The sequence below is a fragment of the Populus nigra genome, chromosome 3 (assembly GCF_951802175.1).
Source record: "Populus nigra chromosome 3, ddPopNigr1.1, whole genome shotgun sequence".
NCBI lineage: Eukaryota > Viridiplantae > Streptophyta > Magnoliopsida > Malpighiales > Salicaceae > Populus > Populus nigra.
This window is the reverse complement of record NC_084854.1, coordinates 21,560,736-21,588,636: the sequence shown is the minus strand read 5'-3', so window position 1 is coordinate 21,588,636 and position 27,901 is coordinate 21,560,736. Positions and strand designations below refer to the sequence as shown.

The 27,901-nt window shown below is 33.5% G+C and overlaps 3 protein-coding genes across 9 annotated transcripts; 2 read left to right on the top strand and 1 right to left on the bottom strand.

The window, feature by feature from the left end:
• The first annotated feature begins 5,592 nt into the window (after positions 1 to 5,592).
• Positions 5,593 to 6,370, top strand: LOC133689169 (18.5 kDa class I heat shock protein-like). Its single transcript, XM_062108949.1, has one exon. The coding sequence runs from the start codon at positions 5,750 to 5,752 to the stop codon at positions 6,200 to 6,202; it is 453 nt and encodes a 150-aa protein (XP_061964933.1). The 5' UTR covers positions 5,593 to 5,749; the 3' UTR covers positions 6,203 to 6,370.
• A 2,077-nt stretch (positions 6,371 to 8,447) lies between these two features.
• Positions 8,448 to 16,195, top strand: LOC133690031 (protein TRANSPARENT TESTA 9-like). 6 transcript variants are annotated; one of them, XR_009841390.1, is made up of 22 exons: positions 8,448 to 8,747; positions 9,010 to 9,061; positions 9,160 to 9,236; positions 9,333 to 9,466; positions 9,541 to 9,637; positions 9,740 to 9,797; positions 10,144 to 10,263; positions 10,377 to 10,485; positions 10,592 to 10,715; positions 10,800 to 10,986; positions 11,132 to 11,439; positions 11,713 to 11,801; positions 11,880 to 11,950; positions 12,297 to 12,407; positions 13,061 to 13,126; positions 13,565 to 13,702; positions 13,980 to 14,085; positions 14,174 to 14,245; positions 14,354 to 14,412; positions 14,659 to 14,818; positions 15,114 to 15,261; positions 15,539 to 15,649. XR_009841390.1 is itself a non-coding variant. In XM_062110171.1 (22 exons), exons 1-22 carry the CDS (start codon positions 8,695 to 8,697, stop codon positions 15,869 to 15,871), a joined length of 2,691 nt encoding a protein of 896 aa, XP_061966155.1. In that variant the 5' UTR covers positions 8,452 to 8,694; the 3' UTR covers positions 15,872 to 16,195. The 6 variants fall into 6 exon arrangements, 5 of the variants coding, with proteins under 5 accessions (XP_061966157.1, XP_061966155.1, XP_061966156.1 ...); XM_062110171.1 differs by having other exon boundaries at positions 8,452 to 8,747; positions 15,095 to 15,261; positions 15,539 to 16,195; XM_062110173.1 differs by lacking the exon at positions 15,114 to 15,261.
• A 3,521-nt stretch (positions 16,196 to 19,716) lies between these two features.
• Positions 19,717 to 24,180, bottom strand: LOC133688008 (protein SMAX1-LIKE 4). Of its 2 annotated transcripts, none has more exons than XM_062107373.1 (3): positions 22,598 to 24,180; positions 21,561 to 21,753; positions 19,717 to 21,428 (listed from the first exon to the last, which is right to left on the bottom strand). In XM_062107373.1, the coding sequence occupies exons 1-3, from the start codon at positions 23,857 to 23,859 to the stop codon at positions 19,830 to 19,832; spliced, it is 3,054 nt and encodes a 1,017-aa protein (XP_061963357.1). In that variant the 5' UTR covers positions 23,860 to 24,180; the 3' UTR covers positions 19,717 to 19,829. The 2 variants fall into 2 exon arrangements, with proteins under 2 accessions (XP_061963357.1, XP_061963358.1); XM_062107374.1 differs by having other exon boundaries at positions 19,717 to 21,416; positions 22,598 to 24,176.
• Positions 24,181 to 27,901: the final 3,721 nt, after the last annotated feature.

Here is a 27,901-nt window from a genome sequence, read left to right as displayed (position 1 = left end):
CCCGACCAAACCAAATGCGAATCCTGCAAATATTGAAGAGTCAGAAACAGAAAAGGTTTCCGTTGTGTGGCCTTTGGTACTTTCAAGTTGTAAATCTGAACCAGCAAGAAATAGAGAGAAGCTTGATCCAGAGATGATTTTCTAGAGGAATAGAACGTTGGGTTTCACATAATTAATTGTTAATTAATTAGCAACCCGAAGCTACAAATCAACCCACACAGACCCATTTCCTTCTTCCTCTCGACGTTGACAGAAGCCATGGATTCGACCACTTTTTCCTTCCCATTGTTGATTGTAGAAGTAGACAGTAGGGTAATTCGACCCTAATAATGCATGAGAGAGAGAGAGAGAGAGGTTATGACGGTGAAAGGGTATTAATTCGAAGGACACCAGCTTTTCTTTACAGGGCTAGCATGCGCACCCAGTGATCGTGCATATGGTAAATGCACGACTAACAAGTTGCGCAAATACTCCATGCGTAGCCACTGTTTTAGGTGCTAGAGTAGGACTGTTTTCTTGCTAGAGTAGAAATTATTACTAGTTTCAAAAATAAATTTGTCCAATCTGTAGGAAAAAGCTCTTGTGTACTTGTGTTTGTCTCCTTGTTCTAAAGAGAAGATGTCCTTCTAGTGGTTAATGATCAAATTCATCTCCAACAAAAGTATCTAGCTAACCTTGGTTAAAGATGATTTGCCTTCACAATAAATTTCATCACCGTCTATCTCAGTAGAGGTGATATCGAAGGATTTTTCTTTCAGTGAAATCAGATTTTTTAAAAAAAAAAATAGCACAATTAGAATAAAACTCTAGGAAAATAATACCGTTTCAAAAAAAATATTAAAAATATAATATAATTTATCCCAACTGCTATTTAGAATCATGATTTTAAAGATAATAGATTTTGAATATCTTTTTAATATAAACTGCTATTCTAAATCATGATTTTAATAAAAATCATGATTTAGAATAATAGTTGTATAATATAATTGTAATTTTAAATCGTGGTTATGATAGATAAATAATCACCCCTTATCATCTATAATTATCATTCCTTTAAAAGAAAAAACTAAAAAAAAAACATTTAAAAAGCATTTAATTTTTTTTCTTTATTTTAAAATATTATTTTTGTATTTTTAAATTATTTTAATGTATTAATATTAAAAATACATTTAAAAAATAAAAAATATAATTTGATAAACATGTCTAATCTCATTATCAAGTATTTAGCAATCATATTATTTTCTAGCACCGGACTCTAAAAAACTACAACAAAGTACTTTGTATTTAATTATTTTTTCAATATCAGATATTTTATAAAAAAATAATTCAACGTACAAATGAATAATAATTTTTTTTTAATAAGAACGACCACTCATTATACTTTCCAATCTACAATTGCCGTATCTCAATAAACAACAAAAGAATGAATAGTGCAACACCATTTAACTTTTGTTATATATATATATATATATATATATATATATATATATATATATATATATATATATATATAAATTAATGACTCAAATTGCAATTGTCTGCTACGGAGAAGCAGGTAGACGATGCTAGTTTCGGATAACGCGAAAGTGCATGAAAAGGGAGAGGCTAACAAGTTGCAATACTTGAAATATTTATACAAGTGAAAGTTCGACCCATGAAAATTGAAGCCAATACTTTTCTCACCATCTTAAGATCTGATACAATGGCCTCCAAAGTGTTGTCAGCGTATTTATACCGTATGATTAACAAAAGCAAGAGGAGGGGAAAACATCATTACCTTCCTCACATGTTACTGTAACTTCTTTTTAATATTAAATTTATTAAAAATTAAATTTTTTTATTTATTTTAATTTTTTTATATATACTTACTTTAATCTCAGAAACATATGTGGATATTATGTTGTTATAATTTTACAGTTTTTTATTTTTTTCTATCATGTTGTTTAATAAACAATAGTTTCAAAAATAAAAAAAACATAATTATTATGAATTGATATTCATAATTTATTTTAATTTATTTTCTATAAAATTATCACGATCTTAAAAAAAATATAACGATAATAGGTTGGTGCTCGGATTTTTTAGCACATATTTTTTCATATTATTAAATAAAGAATATAAAAAAATAATAATTATTATAAATTAAGTTTCATAATTTGTTTTGATTTATTTTTTACAAGGTTATCGTAGTTTTAGAAAAACATTCAAGTATTGAATTGGTGCTTTATTTTGTTATATAATTAAATAAAAATAATTTTAAAAAAATAAAGTTATTAAATTCAATGGAGTTCACGACCTAGATTTCGGGTTTGGAAAGTTAACTTAAGTTGATCTAATGTATTGTCGTTTTAATGTTTTTTTAAGAAAAGATACCATCTTAAAAATATTTTAAAACCAAACCATGTTTTTATTGATTGTTCGAGTTTTTTTTAATTTACAAAGTCGACTAGTTCATCTAATAATAATTTATATACAATTTAATTTAAAAGTTGAGTTAAATAATGAATTTATTTAAAATATTTCAAGTTTAACTCGTTAAGTTTAGATTAATGACACTATAAAGACACGATAAAGAGTTTCCAGTCACCTGAAACATTATTTTTGTAGATATAAATTGTTTTTGGCCAACTCGGAGAATTATCTAGACTCCTTACCTAACAAAACGCCCTCTAAATCTCATTGACAGTGTATCTCTTTGTTGTTCTTGATGATGGCATGTACAAATCTATACTGTCTTGACCTTTCAGGTTGAAACTTTTATGATAAATCCATACTCTATTTTGTTCATCAACTTTTGATTAGATTGATAGTCTTAATTACGTTTGGCTGAGGAGCATATTCATCAAATCTCTAAGCTTTAGGAAGAACACTGGCCTGACTAATGGATTACCAGGCTATTGATTCAATGGATAATCATTTAAAAAGTTAATTAATAATTGGGTGTCGGTCTAAATTAAGAAAGGACTTAATTTTCAATCCAGTCTGCTGGGTCATGTTGTTTAAATCATGGTCATAATTGGATAATTTTGAAAAATATAGACTCTCTTATTTTTTATAGTTTAATTCCTTTTGACCCTTGTAGTTTGAAGGTCCAATATAGCACCCTGCCCAAAATATACATTCTTCTACCCCACGCCAAAGATATATAAATAAATTGGAAGAGAAAATCAGAGCAGATGACAACCTCCACTCAGGAAAGGGATCCATCGAAGAGGATGCAGATCCTGTCATGTCAATCTTGAGACGGAAACCTTGCCCTGCCCCATTAGAAAACTACAAATTCGAGTTTATTTTCCTTAGGTTAGGCAAAAACTACAAAACAACTCCCCTGGTTCTGGCCCAAATGAAAAGATTGACTCCATGTGATGCGTGTTGAATATTTATGCTAAGAATTTCATACATTGAATTATAATTTTACCTTTATTACTGTTTTTTAAAGTATTTTTTATTAAAAAATATTTTTAATATAAAAATATTTAAATGATTTTTATCCAATCCTGATTGATTTCAGGCTTAGTTTTAAGTGAGACTTGTTCTCCTGGGGATGGCACACACTTGAGGTATGGCAAGATATTTTCTTAAAGTTCATATTAAATTAATCATGGGGGTATTTTCCATGCTTTCACTTATTAATAAGACACAAGTGTCAACTTTTATCTGCTCATCCTCTAATTTGACTTTTGATCCAAAAAATTCACTTGAATAACGTCTGTGCTATGTAAATATTAGAAATATTATTATTAATTCGAGTATTATTAATTTTAGAATTATTAAAAATTTATATAGTTATTAACTTTAAAATTAATAAAATTAATTAAAATATGTATAATGTAGCTCAGATATTTATATTGATATTAATAATAATATTATTATTATTAAAAGAGACTTTGATGGGTGCTTGTCCCTCGGGAAATTCGTCTTGACAGAATTGCAGCTAGCATTCGTTTTATTTATTTCCTTTTAACTTCTTTTTCTTTCATACTTTTATTTCCGGAGTCCTTGTGTGTCAAACTCAGAGATAAGTTTATTCACAAATTGCTGCCCCTTAAAACCCATTTGGCCTTTGCCTGAATAGCAACATTTTCAAATTTTACAAACTCTCCGGGTCAAAAACCCCGATTACACCTCTTTAAGAAAATCTTGAAGGAATTGTTAACGAGCCTGTGTCTTGCTGAGTGTAATATATTCATAGATCAAGATTTATTTTTTTTAGCACAAAACTCACAATAGTAATGGGCCCATATCTCACACCTTGTGGGTTCGAGTAGAGCACTTCGTACACTCCAAGCATCATGTTGCGGGCATGGCCACACAGCCTGAGCGTAGGTGCTTGACAAATGCCTAGCCCTTTTTGGAGCCGGGCAGTGATCCTGAGCCCAATCTCAAGAGATGTGTTTGGTTTCTTTGGACCCTTGTCTTCTTTTTTAGCCTAATAACATGGTCTGATATTTTTTGGACCAATTAGCGTCTTAAGTCTATTTACTTCTTCCCTCGTTAATACACATACAAGAGATATATCTTTCATAAATGTTATTATATTAAAATTACTTTTCATTCTCTCCATTTAAGAAAAAAACAAGGTTCAAGGCTATAAATATCTTTTTAACTATCCAGGCAAGAAATTTAACTTTTTACATTTAAAAAACATAAATTCAATACAAGAACAATTTTGTTCTTAGAATTTAATGTTCTCTAGCATATTTATTACTTCTTTTCTAGGAGTAAGTAAAAAAACCGAAAAACTAAGAAAACTAGAAAAAAATAACTAAAAAAACTGAACTATAAAAAAAATCAATCGGTTCAGTTTTGGTTTTATAAGTCTGAAACAAAAAAAACCGAACCGAACCTAAACCGAAAAAACCGAGCCAAACTAAAAAATCGAATCATACCAAAAAAACCGGTTTTTGTTATAAAATAACCGAACTGAAATTGATCGGTTTGAACCAGTTTTGGTTTTTTTGAAAAAAAACCAGTTTTGTTATTTTTTTTATAAAAACTTAACCGAACCGAAAATAATCATACCTATTCTTTTTTCAAATCTTAAAAAAGATGATTTTGTTTTGTAGGTATCCAAAACATTCATCTAGATAATTTACTTTACATTAGAGAAGAGAGTTATTTGAATATTTACTTGATCCACCCATAATTCAATCATCAAAAACCTTATTCTACAATCATTCTGAATTTTGAAATTCATCAATTATATTAACTTGTGGTTTGGGTAGGGTTTTATACTAGCAATTATTTATTATATTTTAAAAATTAAATCAAGTATGAATTCATCAACCTATCAACCTCTCTTATAAAACTCCCATCAATGGAATCACATTGACAACCACTAAACTCCCATACCAATCAAGTTGATAAGAACATAAAAATCGCAATCCACATTCTAAAAATTCCATTCCAATCAAGCTGATAAGAACATCAAAATCGCAGTCCACATTCTAAAAATTCCAAACCAAGTTCTAAGATCCATGTTTCCAACCAGCGATAAAAACATTGTCTCGGGCCCATAAGACATCATGTCCAAGACCCAGTGATGTTTTAGGCTTGTCATGGCTTCACCCACATCACATGCACACGGCGACAAGTCATAACCTCGAGAAGACAAAATCCCCACGAACTTCCATACTCTTCCAGAAAGTACCAAAAGGAGTCTTTACCATCTTCTAGCTTTTATACTGAACATACTTTACCTTCAGACATATCCATCGTCTGCCTACTCACAATTCAGACACCAAAAACCATGTCAATAGTTCCAATTGGCAACCAGGATGGCACAATCACAAATCCGTTCTCTTTAAACTCATGGGATCCTGAAGATTTCTTCACTTCACTAGACCTTCGGGACCCGTTTCAAAACTTTCCATTCCCTTCCGTACTTTCCACTCCATTTCCTTCATTGTCAAGGCAAACCCAGGTAAACTGGAGGGAAACATCAAGAGCCCATGTGTTTAGAGCTGTGTTTCCTGATTTTGGCAGAGAAGATGTGCTTGTTTACATTGATGATGATAATATGCTTCAAGTAAGCACCCAGGATGGTAAGTTTATGAGCAAGTTTAAGTTGCCTGATAATGCTAGAAGGGATCAGGTCAAGGCTGATATGGTGAATGGTGTGCTCACTGTTACTATTCCTAAGGAAGAAGTTGCCAGTTATAGGCCTAATGTCAGGGTTGTGGAGATCGAAGGTTCTGGCTGAAAATAATATAATAATTAAGGACTATAATGTAGTTTGTGTGTGATTAAGCTGTAATTGGAGATTGTATGAGGGTGATGGTATGGCATGTGTGTCTTTTTGTTTAGCAAGTGTGTGCAATGTAATGGCTTTGTCTTGCAAGTTCAACAGTGGCTTGGTGTTTGTGTTAAATTATTAATCCTGTGATAGTGTGATGTAAACTGAACGTGATTTACAAGTAATTAAGGACTTGTAAAGAATGGAATGTAATTCTATCCTTATCTAGGAGATTGTTCATCTCGAAAATCAAAATTTCCTTGTGGGTTTTATTAATTTAGTAACAAAATTGTAAATCACATTCTCTGAGGTGTTGGCTTACAGGTTGGTTTGTCATATTATTATTAAACTCTGGGTTTTTTTTAGGAGTTATTAGTAATTACATTTAAAAAGAGTGGTATTCGGTATTTTTATCTACATCCTTGGAAGAAAAGAAATTCCTTAGTTTTAGGAGTATTTTGTTTTTATTTTTTATTTTTATAAGTCAAATTCTTAAATACCCTTAAAAAATATTTTTTCTTAAGTATGGATACAAAAACACTTTAGGTATTTTGCCATAGTTTTTTTTTAAATTAGGGAGTAATTGAGTTTTTTAATATATAAAAATTATTATTTTAATTTAAAAGTGGTTGGTGCCGCATGTGACTTTTCAGTGGTACGTGTAACGCTTAAAAAGCACCAAATATCATCATCTTTCAGAACGGTGCTTTATTGTTTTTATTACAGTGGTGAGGTGCGTGTTCGCATTTGAAACTTGGTAGAGTTCTGGCAACATGTTTTTTCCTTCATTTTTTTTCTTTTAAAAAAACATGTTGGTCATTATAAAAAAAAATAAAAATAAAAATTTATTTATTTATTTATTTGTTATGTTAAATTAGATTCTTATTCTTTTGATTGCAATATATTTGATTATAAATTATTTATTGAGTTATTTTATTTTTCAATTTTATTTTTTAACACTTGATTTTTATATTAGATTTGATTCTCCTTCTTTTAATTGCAATGAATGTGGTCTTCAATCATTTATTGAGTTATTTTTTTTAATTTCATCCATTTATACTTGATTTTTTCATTAGATTTGTTCCTTATTTTTTTTAATTGTGATGTTTTTGGTCTTGAATCCCTTATTTAATTAATTTATTTTTCAATTTTATCCATTGACATTTGATTTTTATATTAAATATGGTCTTCATTCTTTTTATTGTTATTTTTAGTTATTCTTATTCTTTTTTTAATTGAAATTATTTTTCAATTTCATCCTTTATGATTTATTTTATTTTTCTTTTGTGTCAAATTTGATTCCTTTTCTTTTCGAATCTATATTTTTTAAATCACTTTTTTAAATTTGCATTTACAAGTTTATCTCTAATTATTTTGGTTGGTTGAGATTTTTGCTTTGTTAATTTTTTTAGGTTTGTCTTTTATGTTGTGATTCAGCCTCATAATTCGTATCACGAGTTTTGAAGATTGAACTGAGTTGGCTTCAGTTATTTTTAATTATTTTTTGTCAAGCAATATTTAATTTCATTTGAATTTTTTATCTAATTTTGGTTATTATTCTTTCAATTATTTTTTTTCCCTTTTCTTAGTGTTTTTTTCTTTCAATTTAGCCCATAATTATTTTCTTTCATTTTGTTTTTATACTATATTTGGTCCGTGTTTTTTGGTTTTAAATTGTTTTATGGTTGAATAATTTACTTTGTTATTTTTTTTACAGTTGCCTTCCAACCTTCCAACAGGGTAATCATTTATTGAAAATTGATTTTTTTTTTAATTCATCACTTGACATTTGGTTATTAAGGCCTTAACTTGTTAACTTGATTGTTTGTTGCACTTTTTTTTATTGAGTTATCACGAACTCATATCTCGGGTAATAGGTTAGCCAAATTAACTATGATTGTTTTAATTTTTTTTTCTTAGTTTTTTTATGAAATTAGTTTTTTTCAATCTGATGTCATGAATTAATTAAATTAATCTGAGTTAACTCAAATTTTTATTTTTAATCTCATATCATGAATGATGGTGAGTTAATTAAATTAATCCTAATTCACTCATAGTTTTATACTCTGAAACAAATGGGCTCGGCCCAACGGTAAATTACAAGCCATCAATCTAGTAATTAATTGATATTTGACACTGCCACCTCAGCACCCATCAAACAAACAAGGAGCCCACTTCAACTTTCTAGCAATTTCATTCTCTCTTCTATTTTTTTTAAATGGCAAACTGTATTTCAAAAAAATCTTCACTTGTCCTATAAAAATAAAATACTAATTCAAAACCCACCTTTTTTCACATGTATTTTAGATTTTCTATTTTTCTCTAATTCTTTCCTCTCAATCTCTCACCATCGTTCTTATTTTTCCGGCCGATTTTAAAAAAAATTCAGAGATAAGCAACGATTGAATGAATGATTCTCTCAATTCGACGGCTGTGATCGAGAGTTAACACTACAAATCATGTGGTCCTCCTTTTGGAGATCCAGAGATCGTTTCTCCTTGGATGAACTCAGGTTTCTCTCTCTTAATTTTCACTCATTTTTCTTTTTATTTCACTAATTGTTGTGAAATTCGCGATTTTTTCTTTTGTATTTACTGCAATCAAGAGTCCAATTCTCTGTCAATTTTTCAAGTTCTACACACTTTCAAGTCAATTACGTCCATTTTCTTACTTTTTTTTTAATTATCAGTAAAAATGTCACTGTGCTATTTAATTTTGATTTTTTGTTGTTGATGAAATTCTAATTTTTAATTTTTGGTTTACTTTGTTTGCAGATATTTAACTGACCAGCTGCAAAAGGTTCAAATTGTAAATAATGTTAATAAGGTAAGTAATTTAGTAATAATCAACCATGAATTTATTTTTTTGTCGGTTTTTTTTTTTTTTTTACTCTGTTAGAACCTGATTGTGTGTTGTTATTAAAGAACTTTGTAATTGAGACGTTGAGATCGATATCGGAATTAATAACATACGGAGACCAGCATGATTCGAACTATTTTGAGTAAGACTCATGAATAAATTTATAATTTTCTGTTTCGATTGTTAGATTTCGATGATTGTTTTGTGAATTCTATGTGTCTTTCCTCGTGCTTTGTAGTTTTTTTATGGAAAGGCAAGTAATGGGGGAGTTTGTGAGGATACTTAAGGTTAGCAGAATTGTTTCCATTTCGCTTCAGTTGCTGCAAACAACGAGCATTATGATTCAGAACTTAAAATCCGAGCGCGCCATACGTAAGTTGGTTCTGGACAATGTTGGATTTGTTTAAAGAGGTTTGAGGTGCTAGGTTTTTGTTTTTTTATTGCAGATTATATGTTCAGTAATGAGCATATTAATTTTTTGATAACTTATACGTTTGATTTTCGGAATGAGGAGTTGTTGTCATACTACATTTCTTTCTTAAGGTATGCTTTTTTAGTCATCGTTATGGTGGTAGTCAAATGTTTGTTATATCCTTGGTTTCGTTGACTATGATTTTCAAATGGCATGTTTTGTGGTTTGTGAAGGGCAATAAGTGGGAAGCTTGACAAGAATACAATTTCTTTGCTTGTGAAGACTCAAAATGTAGGTTTGTCTGTCTTTTGTACTTTGTTTATATTGCATGATACAACTGTTTTAATTTTTTATTATAAATTTTAAAAGGTAGGCTGGTATTTTGTTTTTCAATTTTCCATGCACCAATGCTTGTGCTTGAAGTTTCAAATAATTCTGCATTTCGATAACAAATAATGATGAAGTTGAGATTTGACATTAGTCCATATTTTAAGAGGGCCATCACATAGCTTTTTTGTGGCCTTATTGATGAGGATTATTCAGTCTGAATGACACTTTCAACAGTCCACTTGAACAGCACTACCTAGTTCCTTTGAGTATTACCTGTTGATGAGAAGTACTGAAACTGAGATTTTAGGGCAGCTGGTTGGTTGTAAGTGGTTCAAGCTGGCAAGAAATGCATGGCTTGCTGCCTAAACAGCAACAAACCCTCAATCCCAAACTCGTTGGGGTTTGCTGCCTAAACAACGCTTGTTATGTTAGTTCTACACCTTTATTCACTTAGTTTCTACTTGGCTATGTTAGAAATCAAGCCATCTCTGTGCATGCTGTAGCTTATAGATATTTTCCTCTGCTGCCTTGTTCATGTAGGAAGAAGTTGTTTCTTTTCCACTGTATGTTGAGGCAATACGGTTTGCTTCCCATGAAGAGAGTATGATTCGCACTGCAGTCCGTGCTCTGACACTCAATGTCTATCATGGTGAGTGGGTGTTATTCTATCCCTGCTCATTTTGTTCCAATTGTTTTTCTCATAATGTTATTTTGCAAGCTAAACAAGTTTTCTTCAATTTCCTCTTGGTTTTCAGTTGGAGATGAATCCGTGAATAGATTTGTTGCAAAGGCCCCTCATGCTGATTATTTTTCAAACTTGCTTACATTTTTTCAGAAGCAGTGCCTCTATCTAAATGGAATGGTCTCTGAAACTCTAAAGTAAGAGTGCGATAATTAAAACTTTATATGACATTGAGTTGAGAGATCTCGCTCCTAAATATTGTCTTTTTGTTGCTGAGACAGAAACCTAGACTCAGATACAACCACTGCGATTCTTAATGTTGTGGATGAAATTGAGGACAATCTCTACTATATTAGTGATGTTATTTCTGCGGGGATTCCAGAAGTTGGGAGGTTAATAACAGTCAACATTTTGCAACTTTTGATATTTCCTTTGCTTCTTCCATCTTTGCAGTTGGATGCTGTTGATGTATGAACTTGCTCTTATTTCATGCTTTCATTCATTCCTTAATCTTTCCCTTTGAGCTCAAGGGCTTTTAACAGTTTGTTGATGCACTTTATGATTATGTTATACAAATTTTTCTTACTTAACCTCTGATATCTTGTGAATTCAGGATATTCAGATTGGTGCTATCACTTCTCTGTATTTGCTCTGTTGCATCTTACGCATAGTTAAAATCAAAGACTTGGCAAATACCATTGCTGCCTCTCTTTTCTGTCCACCGGAGGCTTTTGTTCCAGATTCTGAGACTAAACTCAATGGTCATGCGCCTGATCATGGGCATGAAATCCAACAGACAGAAAATAAGAACGTGATTGAGGTGGATGGATGTTCAAAAAAAATCTTGCCGAGCTTGTCTAGTTCTTCTCTAGTTCACCCTGAAGATATTATCTCAAAAGGTGTTTCTCGTTTAACTTTGAGGTAAAAGTTACTAAATTCTGAAGTACTAAGTCTCTTTCCACTTTCCATCTCTTCACTCGAAGTCCAATTTTAGTCTACACTTTTTTTTTTTTTTTGCTCTATGAGGTGACAATAATGTCTTCTTTCTTTAACTGACTATCTCACCGAGAACTGGCTGCCTTCTATATGCTGCTTCGTGAATTGAACAGAACCTTCTGATTTATTAGCTTTCTAATTTTTCAGCTTCTGTTTGCTATCCCTTCTAATTTTATCTCTATCTTTGTAATACTTCAGGGATGCTTTACTTTCATATATTACAGCTGGAGATGATCTTCAAGTTTTGAGTTCTTTGAGCATCTTGGCTACATTGTTGCAAACAAAAGGTTTTCTTCTTAGAATCATTCAGCTTCTGTTGCTACTGATTTCTATTGCTGTTATCTTATTGGTATCTCTTTAAGTAGAGTTAGATGAAACAATGCTAGATGCTCTTGGAATCCTCCCCCAGCGCAAGCAACACAAGAAACTCTTGCAGGTAAGTTGTAGATATATCTTTCCCCTCAACTTTGGTAGATGTGGTGGAATTTTTTTTTTTATTTCTCTTCATTACTGATAAATAATATTCATCTCATATTCCTTGCCGCTAAATTGTGAATTCAATTATGGTTATTAGCTAGATGTTATCAACAACTTTCAGTTATTAACTGTTAGCAGCTCTAAGATAGCTCTGTATTTGTTAAGATAGCATGAATTTTAATTGTATCTAATACTGTGGCTTTCAAGATCCTGTTGTTGTTAATCTAAACTAATATTTGGTGGAACCTATTATATGTTGATTGGTTAAGGAAGTGAAACTTAATCAGTTTTCCTCCTCTCTGCAGCAAGCATTGGTTGGTGAGGACTTGAGGGAAGATCAACTTTTTTTGTCAGGAAGGAGCTTTATAAGAGATGGATTTAGTTGTGAGCTCGATGGCTATCTACAAAATCTCAAGGTAATGATTTCATTCCCTTTTCTCTCCATCAAAAGAAATATTAGCAATGGTGGATCTTGTGCAATGGGAATTAGGAAAAAAATGGAATCTCGGTTATATTGAAATCATGTATCGGAATTGGTGCAATATGTGAAGGATTATAGTATTCAATTAGGAGTTGATATTGATTGCATATAAGATTATAAATTCAAATTTAATTTAGTTGCAGGGCAGAAGGTTACGTTAACATCTGTTCGAATTAGTGCAGCTGGTATTGTATTGTGCTGCTGTTGTACCCTGCTTTTTTTTTTTTTAATTATCTTTATTTTGAGGAAAAATTAGGGTTTTATTGTACAGAGTAGCCTCAGGTTGATTCAACCACTCCGATCTATCATCATCATCATCATCATCATCATCTATACCTAGATGTACAACGTCCCTCTTCTCTGTGGAATCAAACTGTTTCACTACTTATATATCCATGCTCAGCAACTATTCTTTTGTAAAAGCATTTATAATTGAAAATTTCATTTACTGTGATTTCTTACACTTCTGTAAAGTTTATCCTTTTCTAATTTTCTTATTACTTCCTATCTTATTTTTGGGGAAAAAAATCCTTTCATTTCCACATGTTGATTTTTCTCTCTTCTATTTCTTTAAATAATATATAACAGGAGCAGTATGGGGTAGCATGCTCTTCCTTGGAGGTGGGAACAAGCCCCTCTGTACATAGATTTCAGGTACAATTTTCTTTTTGGAGTCAAATGTGAGCTCTTTTAATGAATCTGTGGCCTATCAATCTGAATATCTTATGGGTTAGAGATTTCTTTTTTATTGGTCTACACTATGGTTGTCTGAGGCAGCAAGAAGAAACAGGAGAAAAGTACAATTTTTTACCTTTCTTTTCTGAAAAATTATGATGTGGGAAATTATGTCCTGAAAGCTTCTATTGTTCATACATGGACTGTACCACAAGCCGAATGTAACAAGTTGAAGTTCCTCTCACATAGCAGATGGGAATTATGCTTGCCTTTTTGTTCTTTGTTGAACATTGTTTATTCTAAGGAAAATTGATATGGTTCAAATTCCATTTGGTTACAAAACGTTAATGAGCTCTTCTTTTGGAAGCTGTGCTGTTTGTGCTTGATGCTTGATCGGTCATGAAATGTGTTGTGCAGGTGCTTGATGCATTGGTTAGTCTTTTTTGCCGGTCTAATATATCCCCAGAGACATTGTGGGATGGTGGTTGGCTTCTGCGTCAGCTACTTCTCTATAGTGAGTCAGGATTCAATAACCAGCATCTTGAATTACTGAGAGTAAGTTATACCCCACAGTAGATTGTTTGAATAATGTGTCAATACATGATGACCGCAACAGGTGCCAAATGCTGCTCCTAGTTATGAGAGTGCAACATGATGGGACCTTAAATATTTGTTACTTGCAGCCATTATTTGAAACTACGGTTTTATGCTACCGAGTTTCATGATGCATGTCTTACATTTGTGGCTGTTGTTTTGTTTCTTTGGATGATCTAGTAATATGATTATTTAATATCATTATTTTGTAATGATTCAGTAGACTTCTTGTACACAGGATTCATATAAGAATTGCACTTATGCTCTTCTTGAGGAGGCCAGAGGTACCTGGCCCGATCTACTTGTAACAGTCTTACGTGATGAATGGAAAAGGTGCAAAAGAGGTATTTGGTGGAACTCTTAATATTACAAATGGCTTGTTTGTCTAAGTGATTGACTGATGTATTTGACAAATAAATTTTGCTCTTGTAGCAATGGAAGCTCCATCTCCTCGGAAAGAGCTGAAGTGCATGCTCTTGCCATTAGACAAGCCCTCTTTTGATGGTAAAGCTATTGTGCAATAGATGTGCTTTTGGATGTTCTTCTCCCATGCATTATAGGGTTGTGGCTTTGTTAAAAAATATTCATTCAATTTTCCTATTTGACTTGTAGATGTTCTTCCCAACAAATCATCTTTTGTTGCTGGTGAAAGAATGTGCAAGGTGGTGAAGGTTCGTGTTCGCATTTGCATTCTTTCTCATTGATCTATTTATCTTCCAAGTAGATAAAGCTTAAGATTAAAATAGATAATGTGTACTGATATCATAGTTTCAATGAACTTAAAGATACTCTCTGTATGTACACATGCATTCACAACCAGTGTATTCAACTTTTGTAGGGATTCTGCTGTGTTTCTTTCTGTATTATTGCAGTTTCTAATTTCTGTTTTTTTTTTTTTTTTCCTTTTTCCATTTCAGGTGTTTGTACTTCTTCATCAACTTCAAATTTTCTTCCTTGGTAGGGCTTTACCTGAGCAGCCTCCTACTTGTCCTCCAAGTGATATCCTGGAAAATTCCCGTGCAAGAAATGCTGGCCTGGATGTTTCAGGTCCAAAACTAGGCTCTGAGTTGAGACTAGGTCAGTTTTCTATCTTGTCCTTAATATGATAAATTGATGATGACGAAACAATGACGACAATGATGGTGAGGGTATATGATACGATGATGGTGCATGTGTGAGTTCATGCGGGTTGTGTTGCTTGTATGATTATTGGCTAGACAAATGGTAATTCAGTGTATTTGACCTATTGCTTCTAACTTCTAAAGTATGGCTTTATTTTCTTGAAAATTTGTTGTGGGAGTCATGTGATTAAATTTTTCTTGGTTAAATCTCTCTGGTCACTGCTATATGCAGTTGATGCCGTGCCTTGTAGGATTGCATTTGAGAGGGGTAAGGAACGCCATTTTTGCGTTTTAGCAATCTCTGTGGGCGCATCTGGGTGGATCCTACTTGCAGAAGAACTACCCTTGAAGAAACATTATGGAATCATCCGTGTTGTTGCTCCTTTAGCAAGTTCTGATGTATGTATGGATTTGTTGTGCCTTCTAGTGCTTAATATTGCTTCCTTGGATAAAAATTATTGATTTTTTGTTTTTGTTTTTTATAGCTAGGCATGTATGCACAAACACATTTTCTTCTATACATAATTAAATGTAGCACATATTTCACAGAGCATGCACAACTCGATAATATGACCTACACATTTTCTTCTAATATTCTCACTGTCCTATAAGTTGGGCCTTGGTTGAATGATTCTAATTTCACAATTGCTTCATCTTTCTTGATTTGTGTCTTCAGCCTACAATTGATCAGAAGTATTCAAGATGGTTACACTTGCGAATCCGTCCATCTACTTTACCCTTTTTGGACCCTGCTAAACTCATTACTCATGGGAAGGCCAAGACAAAAGCTCCGGTGGATGGGAGATGGACCTTATCATTCATGGATGATGAATCTTGCAAGTCTGCTTTGTCTATGATTCTTGAGGAGATTGATCTGCAAAGCAATGAAGTCAAGAAAAGACTAAAACCATTGCTCAACCATGAAGGAGCTATAGATGTTCCAGACGCTTCTCCACATCCTCCAGATGATGCTTCCCCATCAACTGCAACACCTTCTAATTCATTGTAAGTTTCTACTTGGTTGGAGTTCTGAGTAATAGTTTGCTTTATGCTTTGGGTGGGAAAATATTATGCCTTCTCGCCCTTCCATATATGTTTATATGGAAACAGTAGATATACCCAACAACATAGATTAGCACCCCAATTTAGCTGTTAATTGTATACAAACTTCCTTTGCCCTGATTTGTTGTTGCTCTAGGTGGCCTTTTTTTCACATTCCTTAGCCTCTAACCCTAGGCTTCTCTATTATTTTTCCTAATTTTGTATTGTGTTACATTAATGTATATCTGAGGCAATTTGATAGTAAAAGCTTCATGTTTATTGATATTTAGAACGCGTGTTACAACTTTATCAAATTTCTAAATGTTTAACCTAAAGCTTCCTTGATTCTATGGGTGTTAACCTTATCCTTCCTCCACAACTGACTGTTCTAAATACAGTCATTGTGCTCCTTGCATGCATTGATTAGCTAGGTACAGAACACAGTAGATTGCTGCTTGAACTAGCAGCTCAAACTTGATTTGAGCTTGAGACGACAGTTACAGGCAGGGTTGGCTCACAACAAAGTCTAGGAAAACTTGACTGGCTTGAATAAAATAGTTGAGTCGCGGTGAGCTGAGCTTAATCCAGAAACTGAGTCACAGGTGACTGAATGCATTATACAAGACAAAAATTGAAATTGATGAATAAGTACCAAAAAATTAATACAGTAGGTTTTTTGCTTGCTATATTGATCTGATCGAGCTCATTCTCGCTAATAATTGATTTAAGCCATACTTTTCCCTTTAATGTAATAAAAACCAAGCCCCACAATTTACTGAATAGAAAACAAGGAGAAAGGTAATTGGTGGCCAAAATGCATGACTGTTAATACCAGAAGGGAAGTGAAAGGGAAGATGGAATTTGCAAAGAGAGTTGTTGCGAAGCTGCAGGTTTTACATTATCTTCATTATTCATTCATAAGTGTTCTCTGCAAGTTCAAGCAGCTGAAGGTTTCATTCTTTTCTCACTTTATCATGTTGGTACCCTGTTGCAATTATAATTTAGCAGTAACAGAACCAATGCTTTCCTATTCATTCTTTGTTTTTAGAGGACCACCGATTTGATTTTCCAAAATAATTATGGCAGTGGAGTTCGGGTTTACATCCCTTTTTTTCATCTGTCTCTCTCCCCTTTCACTTTCTGGGATAGCTTTTGGTGGGGTTTCATTCTTTTGCTGATCTATATGTGGCCATGTATTATTTTCAAGTCCCTATCAGCATTCCTGGTCTTGAACATTAAAGGGTGAATCACTCTCACCGTCCAGGTAAAGCTGTCTTCCTGTGATTGCTGTGTACATGTGGTGAGGATTCACATTTATGGACAATTTTCAACGACCTAGTATTTAGTTACTTGGTGCTCTTTACATAAACTAATGTGCCTCTATATTGAGTGGTCCCAGGGTTTCATGCCTTGTATGATAGAAATTGACATGCTTAAATCATTTAAGAATGCTGATTTCACCGAAACTTCCCCCCGAAATCACCTCTCGGAACTCTCATCCATTGAATGGGCGGCCCTGCAGGTAGATCCCACAAATCACTTTGTGGTGGGTTCTTGGGATGGTGGTTTCAGTAAGAATCTTGGGGTAAATTTAGCATTACTCTAAGAAGTTAAAAGGCATCTCTGGATTTCAAGCGTTTTGATTGAAGAAAACGCCGAAGCTTCAGTGAGAATCTGTATCAAACTTTTGAGGTTGGGGCGGAGCTACAAATTAGAAATCCTTCAGATCTATAAACGAGCTCAGATATGGTTTTCCACAGGATTAGGAGGGTCTTAGAAGGAACATATTTCTGTGGCAAAATCATCATGAATTGACGGTGTTTAAAGCATGCCAACAATTTAAATTCAAAGATTCTCGTCCATTTGTTCCCCCTTGGTCTCTTGTTTATTTTGACAGGCGTAATAAGCATTTCTGCTTATTTAGCAAATGCATTTTCGCAGCTCGGATCTCGGATTCTTGAATATTCAGAATTTAGCATTCCAAATATCACTATTTCTGTTCACATCGACTCATTCCATTCCAGAAATAATCACAGAAAATCATCCTATCATGTTAATAGCTTTTGATAGCAATCTCTACTTCCCAGTAACAAATTCGGTCTCAAGGGAAGGAAATCCTAGTTCCATGAGGCTCGGGCGGAAGGGACAGTGGGGTTGATTCATTCGGAGCCGGAGGAAAGTTTGTTTCCTAGTCATTCACCGGGGCGGGAAAGACCCCTAAATGGCTTCATCGTTTACACCCAACTGAAGAAATACTTGTGCGGAACTTCCTGCATCCATTAGCACCCCCCCCCCCCCCCCCCCCCTTTTTATTTTTATTATTATGGTGGAAGGTGGACAAGCAAAGATAAAGACACCACCAATCAAGTCTCATGAAGCACTGTAATGGAGGATGTTAAAAATCGAAAAACTGGTCTAAATGCAATGGCAAGGAACAAGTGTCCATCATCACTCCCCAATCTTTCTTTAATTAATACGCTAGGACACTTGATAGCTTTTTTAAAGCAGTGCTCATCTGAATTTAAATGCACAATAACAAAAAAGCATATAAAGATGAAATTATTGTATGTTCTATCATGGGAAGACAGACCCCACTCCCGCCGTTCGATGCAATTATACCTTCGCTTATTATTACGAGTCCTTTAGGTCAAAATAATGATGCTACTTAGCTTAAAGAAAATAAATTTCTTGGGCAGAAAGTGTAGTGTTTGGCTTGTAGTGGAGAGGGGGGCTTCTTTTTGTGTGAAGCCAATCGTGTTTGAGAATGAAATATTTGATTATATGGAAGGGTTGTTCATTATTGTTTCAGTCAAAAGAGTGGATGAATTGGAAATTAAAAATAATCATAATTAGGATAACATCTTTAATTAAGAAGACTTTCTTAAGAAGTGAGTGAGTTCCACATCTTCCATGCTAAAAACCTTCCACTCTGTGCTTAATCTTACACTACGAGATGTATTTATTAAGCTGTTTAGGTTCTTAAGGTGTCAAATTCTCATCATTGCTTAGGCAATATGGTCTCTCCTTTTCCTTTCTTTTGCTTCATTATTATCTCATTATGATTAATTAAGTTTGTAATGAGGAATGGATCATTGCATGGCGTTTTATATGGAGCAATAATTGATGGATGCTGAGAACACAGCTCAAGTTGAATGTCTCCACTGCATGATAAGCTTGTATTAAGAGAATTAATTAAATGTTAATCTAGTCTAGTGCACTCTCCTACAAAAATTAACTAGAGGGCAGGATTCGGGTTGTTGGAATTGTGCCTTCATTAATAACTACAACAGAACAGAAAAAAAACCTGTCTTGCAAGAAGATTTAGAATGTCAAGTGCCATAGTGACTTCCTCCCAAGAACTGGTTCAAAGATTTCTTATTGGAGGAATCCTACTCTTTGCCTCTGTTGGCCCAGCAGAAGTGTGGAAGAGCTCTGCTATCTAAATCCTAACCTTAGCCTTTAAAATCTTCAGTTTTATACTAGTCTGTTGATGCATATAATACAGATGACATTTGCTAAGGTGGAGGAGTGGTGTCAGTGGGAGAGTATCCTTTCAAACCAGCTTGAAGTTTGAATAGTGAGAAATGTTTTAGAGATTAAACAACCCATGTTAAATGCCATAAATTAGTCACAGTTTTGCGTATCCAGGAGCTCTTATGAAAAACGCAACTCTGGACTCAAACATTGTGTGCATATCTGTTTTGCTTGGCCCAGGATTGCATTCCCTGCACAATGACCTAGTTGCTGTCATGCTATGGAACTCAGATGATGGTAATGAAATGAATCTAGAGGATGTAGCAGGAAAGGCAGAAGTGGGAAAAAAAAGAAACAGAACACATCCTATTATGAAGATTAGCAGTTACACAGGGACATTGTGATCCAATGTCATTTGGTGATGGATTTTACAGAAGAGACTAGCTAGGCAGTCAGTCCGTGAAAGAAACCTGGATTTTCTTAGGGAGACATGTACCCATGAAACCATCCTCAAAAACTCTATCACTTGTAAACCCAAAACAAAGCCTAACACCTATACCTTCTTCTTTACCTCCCAATTTAACTGTTTTCAGGCTTGTTTGAAAGATGTCTTTTAGCCATTTCTCAAACTGACTATTCACAAAAGTACCTGACCCTTCTAATACCTCCCCTAATACCCTCTCTTCAATGCTAAAGTATACCCCGTTTTGATCCCCAAAAACCTCATGAAAATTTCTCTTGATCTTGGACGACAAAACCCCTGTCATTTCTCTATCACGACCTTGATTTCGATCGAATACAAAACGGTTCTTGATCATATCAAGAAGTCCTTTTGGACTAAGGTGATCGGATGAGGTCTCACGAGTCAGATCACTTGAAATGAGGCTGAATTCCCCCGGTCTTCCCTTGCTTTCATCGTCTTCGTCGGCCTTCAGGTTGAGATCAAGGGTGTTGAAACTTGACTGTCTTGAGAAGTTTTTCTTCTTGTTTCCATTTTCATCAGGACACCAATAAGCATTTTCCTTTTCATTGACTCTTGGAGAATTAGCCTTGCTTGAAATCTCCCACTCAGCTTTTCTCTTGTGGTCAACGTTGGGTGTTCCAAAACTAGCAGTTCTTGTTTCATTCACCTTCAGTGTCATCTTGATAACAGAATCATTCATCTTCCTGTCTTCATAGACGGTGGAGTCACCCTTGGACAAGATAAATATTACTTGGCTGCCATTTCCCTCTCTTTTATTACTTGATTCTCCAAATCTTTCAGTTTCAAATCCATCAGCAAGGAATTTCAAGAACTGTATATCAGCCAAATCTACATCTTCCACAAAAACTGCAAGTTTTTCTTGGTTTCTTAAGGTTCTTGCAAGCATTTCAGAATATGAGGTCACCTCATTATCTCTTTTCCTCATGTTCAAGTGTAGCAACAAATCAGCAGAGCCTAATACAGACTCCGAAATTGCAAGTGCCAATCTTCTTTTTCCAAGAGTGTCATTCCCTTGAATCAGTAACCAAGTGTCTTTTTCGGTTGACCTGGATTCAACCAAAGCATCCACTATTGAAGGAATAATTTCAGACTGCCAAGGGACATTCTCTTTCAGTAGTTTGCACAAATGATCACTTCTCCCTTTTTCCAGTTTGCCTATATCAGAAAACAAAGAATTACCAAGAGCAAGGGTGATCTTTACTTCCTTGCCTTCAGAATTCTTTAGAGAATCCAAGTTTGGTTCCTCTGGTTCATTCTTTTGAAAACCATTAACAAAGTTGAACTCAATATGGCATGATTGCTGTCTTCTAAATTTAGGCACATTACTGGAGCTGTAGTTTGGTTTCAAAGCTGAATCGGCAAAGGAGATTGAATTTGAATCTGGGAAGAAGCTGTTTTGGCTTGGCCACCAAGGATATGATGAAGCAAATGAGTAGTTTTTTCCAAGCATGCTTTGATTGTTGAATAAAGTAGAATTTAAATTGCTTTGCCTTCCTTGGTGGTGTAGGCTGTGGCACAATCTGTTCCATTTTCTCCTCAACTCAACCAATTCATCCTGAAAATTTAACTAAAGGTTTTAAATAGATCATCCAGTTGATATATATATATATATATATATATATATATATATATATATATATATATATATTCTGTTTTTAAAAAAATGTTGTTGAAACAAAAATCCCTCATATTTTATTACCTTTTGAATGGAATTGGTGCCTTGAGGTTGAAGCCAAGGAAGTAAATGTTTCTGCTGTCCTGATTTAAGCAATTGAACTTCTTTCTCATAATTAGAGGTGCATTCTTGACAACAAGTGAATTTATCCTGTTCCTCCTTGCCATTATTAATGAATGGCTTTGTTTCCAGCACATGAGATGGGTTATTGGAGATGCTGCCAATGGCAAGTTCGTTATACAAAATTCATATTAGTAAACACAGATAATCAAGGTCAGGGAGGGCAGACGCAAAGTGGACAATAAAAATGCAGAGCGGTATACTACTACTATCTTGTCTAGGGCCAATAAAAATTTAAAACATTCATCTAATAGTAATGTTTCAAGGTTGTTGGAGTGTCAAAGTTTTAGTTCTCCCTCCCCGAATCTGTGTGTGTATTTGTGTGTAGTTGTGTTTTGAACTGAGCATTATGAAAATATAGTGGCAAAAATGGAGTCAGTGCTATAAGAATTAAAAAGACAACAGAAATAGACCTGTCAGAAAAGGAAAAGGTTGATTAGAAAATGGAGGTCCAGAGTAGACTCTATCCAAGTATCGACTAAGATCTTTGTTCAAAATGGATGATTCCTACCTATATATTCTTTCAAAGAAATAAAGACTGATCAAATTTGAAGTCACTGATCATCAAAAAAGTAAAACAAATGCAACCTTGAAAACCCTTCATTTTTACTTTTTCTCTTTTTTTTTCTTCTAATGATTCTGCTATAGGAAAAATCTGCAATGTGCAGTTGCTGCATGTATCCTGACAAAACAAAGTAACATAAGGACAATGATTCATATCTGTGATCTGTCTCACCACCAAACCATACTTTTCACAGTGGTTTTGGCCTCATTCAGACCATAAAGGTATGCACAGCAAGAAAAGTACAAAAACAAATAAAGCTTCAAGAAATTGATGACAATCAATGGGAAATTCATGCATTTCTCCATCCAGATATAATAACAGGTATCAGACATGAATTAAACAAAATAATAATAACAACAATAGAGCAGGAGGTTACCTGGATGCATGGAGGCTCAAACCAAGTCCACCTGAAGGAACCGAGACAGCTTGAAGTGCCCATTGAATCTCAATAGATGGTCGTCTCATCTGGCACTTCATGTATGTTTGATAACTTGCAGTGGCCATTAACCATACTTTTGTGTTTGAGCTACTATATTCAGATAGTAGCCTGCCAATTTCTGTGACTAAATGATCTACTGGACTATAACCAGATACCTCTCCATTACCGACAGTTTCTTCAACAGCCCATTTCAGGTCCCCTGTATAGATAATGGCCCCACTTTCACCTAGAGAATCCACTTTTCTTTTCAGTTCTGAGAGATTCATTTTAACATCTTCCTTCTTCATGAACCTCAAAGAAACTGGTGCAAACTGGAACTCAATAATCCGAGTTTGCTTCAATTCCATTGGAACCTCTCCTCTCTCTAACCTTCCCATCAACTCTGCAATAAGACCTTCAGTTACAGGTACACAGTCACCAACTATCACAACATTCTTTCTCAATAAAACCTCCAAAACCAACTTGATATCTTCCTTCACAGAACCAGAATCTGTGAAATAGTTGCTTGAAACTTTCTTCTGTGGTGAAAGAAGAACTGGGTTTTTCTCAGAAGTGTAATTCAAGAAATGGGTTTGCCAAAAGGTAGTTGGGTTAATGACCTCTTTTTGAGTTTCAGTAGCAGAAGGGGAACAAGGTGAAGAGAAAACCCCACCGGAAGTACTATAACACTGAAACACAGAAGAAGCCGAAGAGTCCTCTATATTGTTTTTGACGGAAGTGCTAGAGAACCCAGCCTCTCTCATAACCCTACTAACACTAGGGTCATCTAAGATGGATAATATAAGCTGTTCAAGCTCAACCTTAATAGTCAAAAGAGGCTGCTGCTGCTGCTGCTGCTGCTGCTCTATGCAACCCCTTCTTTGATGTGCTTGAGCTCTTTTAAGGGCAGCAATCAAAGCATTGGACAAAGATGGCTGGCCATGAAGTAAAGGAACAGGAGTTGTTGGAAGTCTGTTTAGTGCAACATTAAAGCAAAGCTCAAGAGCTCTGCATTGAAGAGGATGTGAAGTTTGATGAGGCTGTGATTTGAGACAAGCCCTTCTCAAAAGACTAGTTCTTGAGCTCAGCAAGGTTGCAGCTACATGCAAAGGAGTGACCTGAGCATGGCCTCTCCTCCTTGCCAAGCTAAGAGAGTGCTTCAATGCTGAAGCAGCCTCTGCTGTGAGGGTCTGCTGGACCGTACAAGCTCCTGAGCGCATAACTTGGCTAAAACCCACCCCCCACGCCACCCCCTTTGAAAGAAACCTATGTATTGTCAGAACTAAACTTCTCTCTGTACTTTGTTTTTTCTTATGTTTTTCTCTCCCCCTTACACCACCCCCAGCACCTCTCTTTCTTGCAAATCCTAATGCTTTAAGCTTGAAAAAAAAGCTGGCTAATTTCCTCTCTTGTGCTTAGAGGAGAAAAACTAGAACTACCAGCTCGGTTTTGGAGGCTTGAACTGAAAATGGATAGTGAGATGTTTTGAAAGGAGAGCTTAGAGATCTTAGTAGAGCAAGTCTCGACCGCTCCACCTTCTTTATACTCCTTGTTGATTGCTGATCTTTTTATTTATTTTTAAATACAGTAGGGCAGCTTCTTTTTTTCCTCTTCTTATTTCCACTTATCCATTACTTTGTTTCACTGTCCTGAGTTTACAGTTAACAGGGCTACTGCTCCATCTTTTTATCACCTCCCTCTCTCAATGGTACTCTAATAGGTCACTTGATTTATTTATGTTTTGGTGATAATTATGATTAAAAAAAAAAGAAAAAAAAGAAAAGGGTTACCTTTAACAATCATATTCTTTTTGTTGGGACTTGCAAGTATCAAAACCATACTGTAATTAAGATCTTAATGGCATGCCATGCATGATAGACTCATAGACTCATATTATATTTACGAGTTATACTAAATTTTCTCCCTATCTAGGTGATCAAAAGCTGCAAAAGGAAGATTTCAATCTAAATCTTACTACTTAATTTGTTTACCTTCTTCAAGAAAAACTTATGTGGGTGCATTTAATATTAATACATAGGATAGGATTACAAGAGCCAAAACAATATGATGGCTTTGCCAGAGGCAAAATCTTTTGTAGGATAGCATTTTTGGTGCTAAGTGTTGTGCATATTTTTAGCGAGGGAATACTAATCAATTAACACCGATAGGAAAGTCGAATACTTTCTGCTGTGTTATTTCTATGCAAATTAAATGGTATTTCATGAGAAAAAAGGGGTCAATAAACAGTACCCACAAGTCAGAAATTTGTGCAGAGGTAGAGAGATAAACTCCCCTTTCGTTTTCCACACATCCTCTTTGAATGAACAGACAAACCAGCAGAAATTCAAAAAAAGTAGTAAAGAGAAAAGGTGGATCAAAAGAAGGCCAGACAGTGATGAGAGATAAAAAGGAAAGTTGGAATTTATTTATTTTTTCCTTTTCATGTTTATCATTTGTTGCTTCTATATAAACGTTAACTATAAGTTTTCATTGAAAGATAAAAGGGTAAAAAAAAAAGGTGTCCCTCCCTCCCTCTCTCTCTCTCTCTACGCCAATCCTCGTAGAGAGACAGCATTTTATTCCCAAAGTACTCAAAAAGCAGCCCTCTGTCTGCTATCCTATATAGCATTATTGGTTCTTTTTCAGCTCTCTGTTTCTCCAACCTGCAATGGCATTTTGTCTTAATCCCATTCATTTCCAACAAACCACTTGAGAAAACCCTTTTATATGTTTACTAAACAAAACAGAAAAAGAAAAAGAGGAGGTAAAAAAAAAAGAAATCTGCTGTGCTAATAGACAACTATGTTCACATCATGTTCATGCAAGCAACACACAGTCGTACTGTTGGTTGTCCTTTGCACATCAAGAAATATATATTCTTGATCGGTTTCTCATCCTTTTCCCTGTTTTCTTCCAATGGTTGTCCATGCTTGCACATCAAGGATTATGTCATATTTTCTATATAATTTTGTTTCATAGTAACTGTAATTCTTTGTGTTCGTAATTTACAGATGATAGAAAGTTTTGGTTAGTTTTTCACTATCGAGTATCGAATTGCTTTTTTGTTATTTGCTAGCTGCTTCATACTTGAATAAATATTGTCGTTATAGCGATTCAATTGTACTAGAATATTGTAGGGTCTTAATAAAAAGGGATCTCAACAAAACTTAACTTTACCGTGAGTTGGATAAATGTTTTTTTTGAAAAATAAAATAAATATGTAAGTTTTTTTTAACGTATTGTTAACATAAAAATTCCTAAATGTAAATAAAAAAACTTATATATTCATTTAATTAATTAAATAAAAAAACAACCTATGTTGATAAATGTAAAAACAAATCGTTAACAATAATTAAAGAATAAATTGAAAAAATTAAAAAATAAATGTAAATCAAGATATTCGACTATACAACACGAGTCATTTATCATATTGTGTTTAATGACTTTGTTTATTAGACTATTTTTTTTTATTTATCAAATGTTAATAAAAATAGACACACACACATGCAATCGATTGAATAAAATCAAAGGAAAAAAAATATCATGAAGGTTGCACACATAACAAAAAGCTACCATTTTATATGAAAATCAAGTAAAAATGAAATGATATTTAACCAAATAATAAATTGAAAATTTCATAGATAAATATGGATATAGATTTTTTACCTCAAAACATGGGTCGAAGACTGACTTGTATTTAATAACATTGTTTTTTAAAATCAATGTTTTATTTAATAAAAAAATACATGCATAGAAAAATAATTTAATAAAATTAAAGAGAAAAAAAACTCAAGTATGGCTATATAGGCTATATAGCAAGAATACCTCCTAAGATTAGAAAAAAAACTGAAAGCATAGTCGTAATTAAGCTAATAAAAACTAAATTATATTTTATTAAAAAATATCTACTATTAGAACCAAACTGAATTTTTTTTCATTTTTTAAACAGACATCTTTTTTCTCCTTGCATTATACTTTCATCCTCTTTGTTATAATTATGACCTCTTAATATTTTTTTGATAAATTAGTAATGGATTTGGGCATAAATGGATGCAATTAAAGAGAAATAAACTTTGAGCATTAATTATATATATATATATATATATATAATTTTTTATTGTGAATTGCTATAGTGAAAAACCCACATGTTTTAACATTTTGATAATGTGTTATGTTAAAGAAACTATCCCACATCTTATAAGTATTATAAAAAAAAAAGTAATATATATAAAAATCACACATCATTGATTCTAAGTCTTTTAAATCAAACCTAAATAATTTTAACTATCTAATTTAATAAGCTCTAATATTATTGAATGAATATCTTATTAAATAAAATCAAAACGCATATAATAACTCCATAAACAAATGATAAGCGCTAGCGAAATTAGTTAATATTATCATGCACCAATCATTTTTTAAGAATAGTTCTTTTTATTATTTTTTTTTTATCATCTCGACTCTCTTTATCATGATGTAGTACTTGTTTTTTAATTTGATTTTTCTTATTATTCAAGAATCATATACAACATAATTGTATTAAAGTAATACAAAATGTTTTAGTGCATCATTTAAACATTTAAATAATAGACGAGGTTCTAGGAATGACTTTATAATAGATCCATTATATCGAAAAACCATTTTCATTTTAAATGAAACACTAGAATAGTTATATATATATATATAATTTAGCTGAAGATCGTGGGGAAAAATTACTAGACATTATAGCTCAATTGTTATATATGATGAGAATCCTCAAAGCTAACTTTAGTGAATATTTCAAACTCTTGCGTGATGTGGGATGTGATTATGATAACTTGCCATGCAAAACGAATTAAGAGGTTTAATCAACAAGGGGAAATGGACCCACATTAAAAACATTAATCTCCTCAAGATTTGCATGCATAATTTATTACTTTAGTGCAAAAAAATAGCAGGTTAATTATCAAATTAAGAAAATAAACAATATTAGAATTTAACTTCTTTAATCTGAAATTTGAACAAGGAGAAACTCGAACGGGGAGACTTCCAAGAATAGCATCTATACAGGACTTAAAAGATGGATTCAAGGGTTATTTTCCCAAGTTTTCATTGCATTAAAAGGAGCCAAAAGAAATTTGCAGATTGCTATGCCACCACCAAAAAAGTGCTTCAGTTTAAAGTATTTGGAAAAGGCACATGCAATTCGTAAAGCCAAAGAACACCAGATTCGTATTTACAACCATGTTGCTGTTCTCTATGTTAATCGATGAGACATGGAAT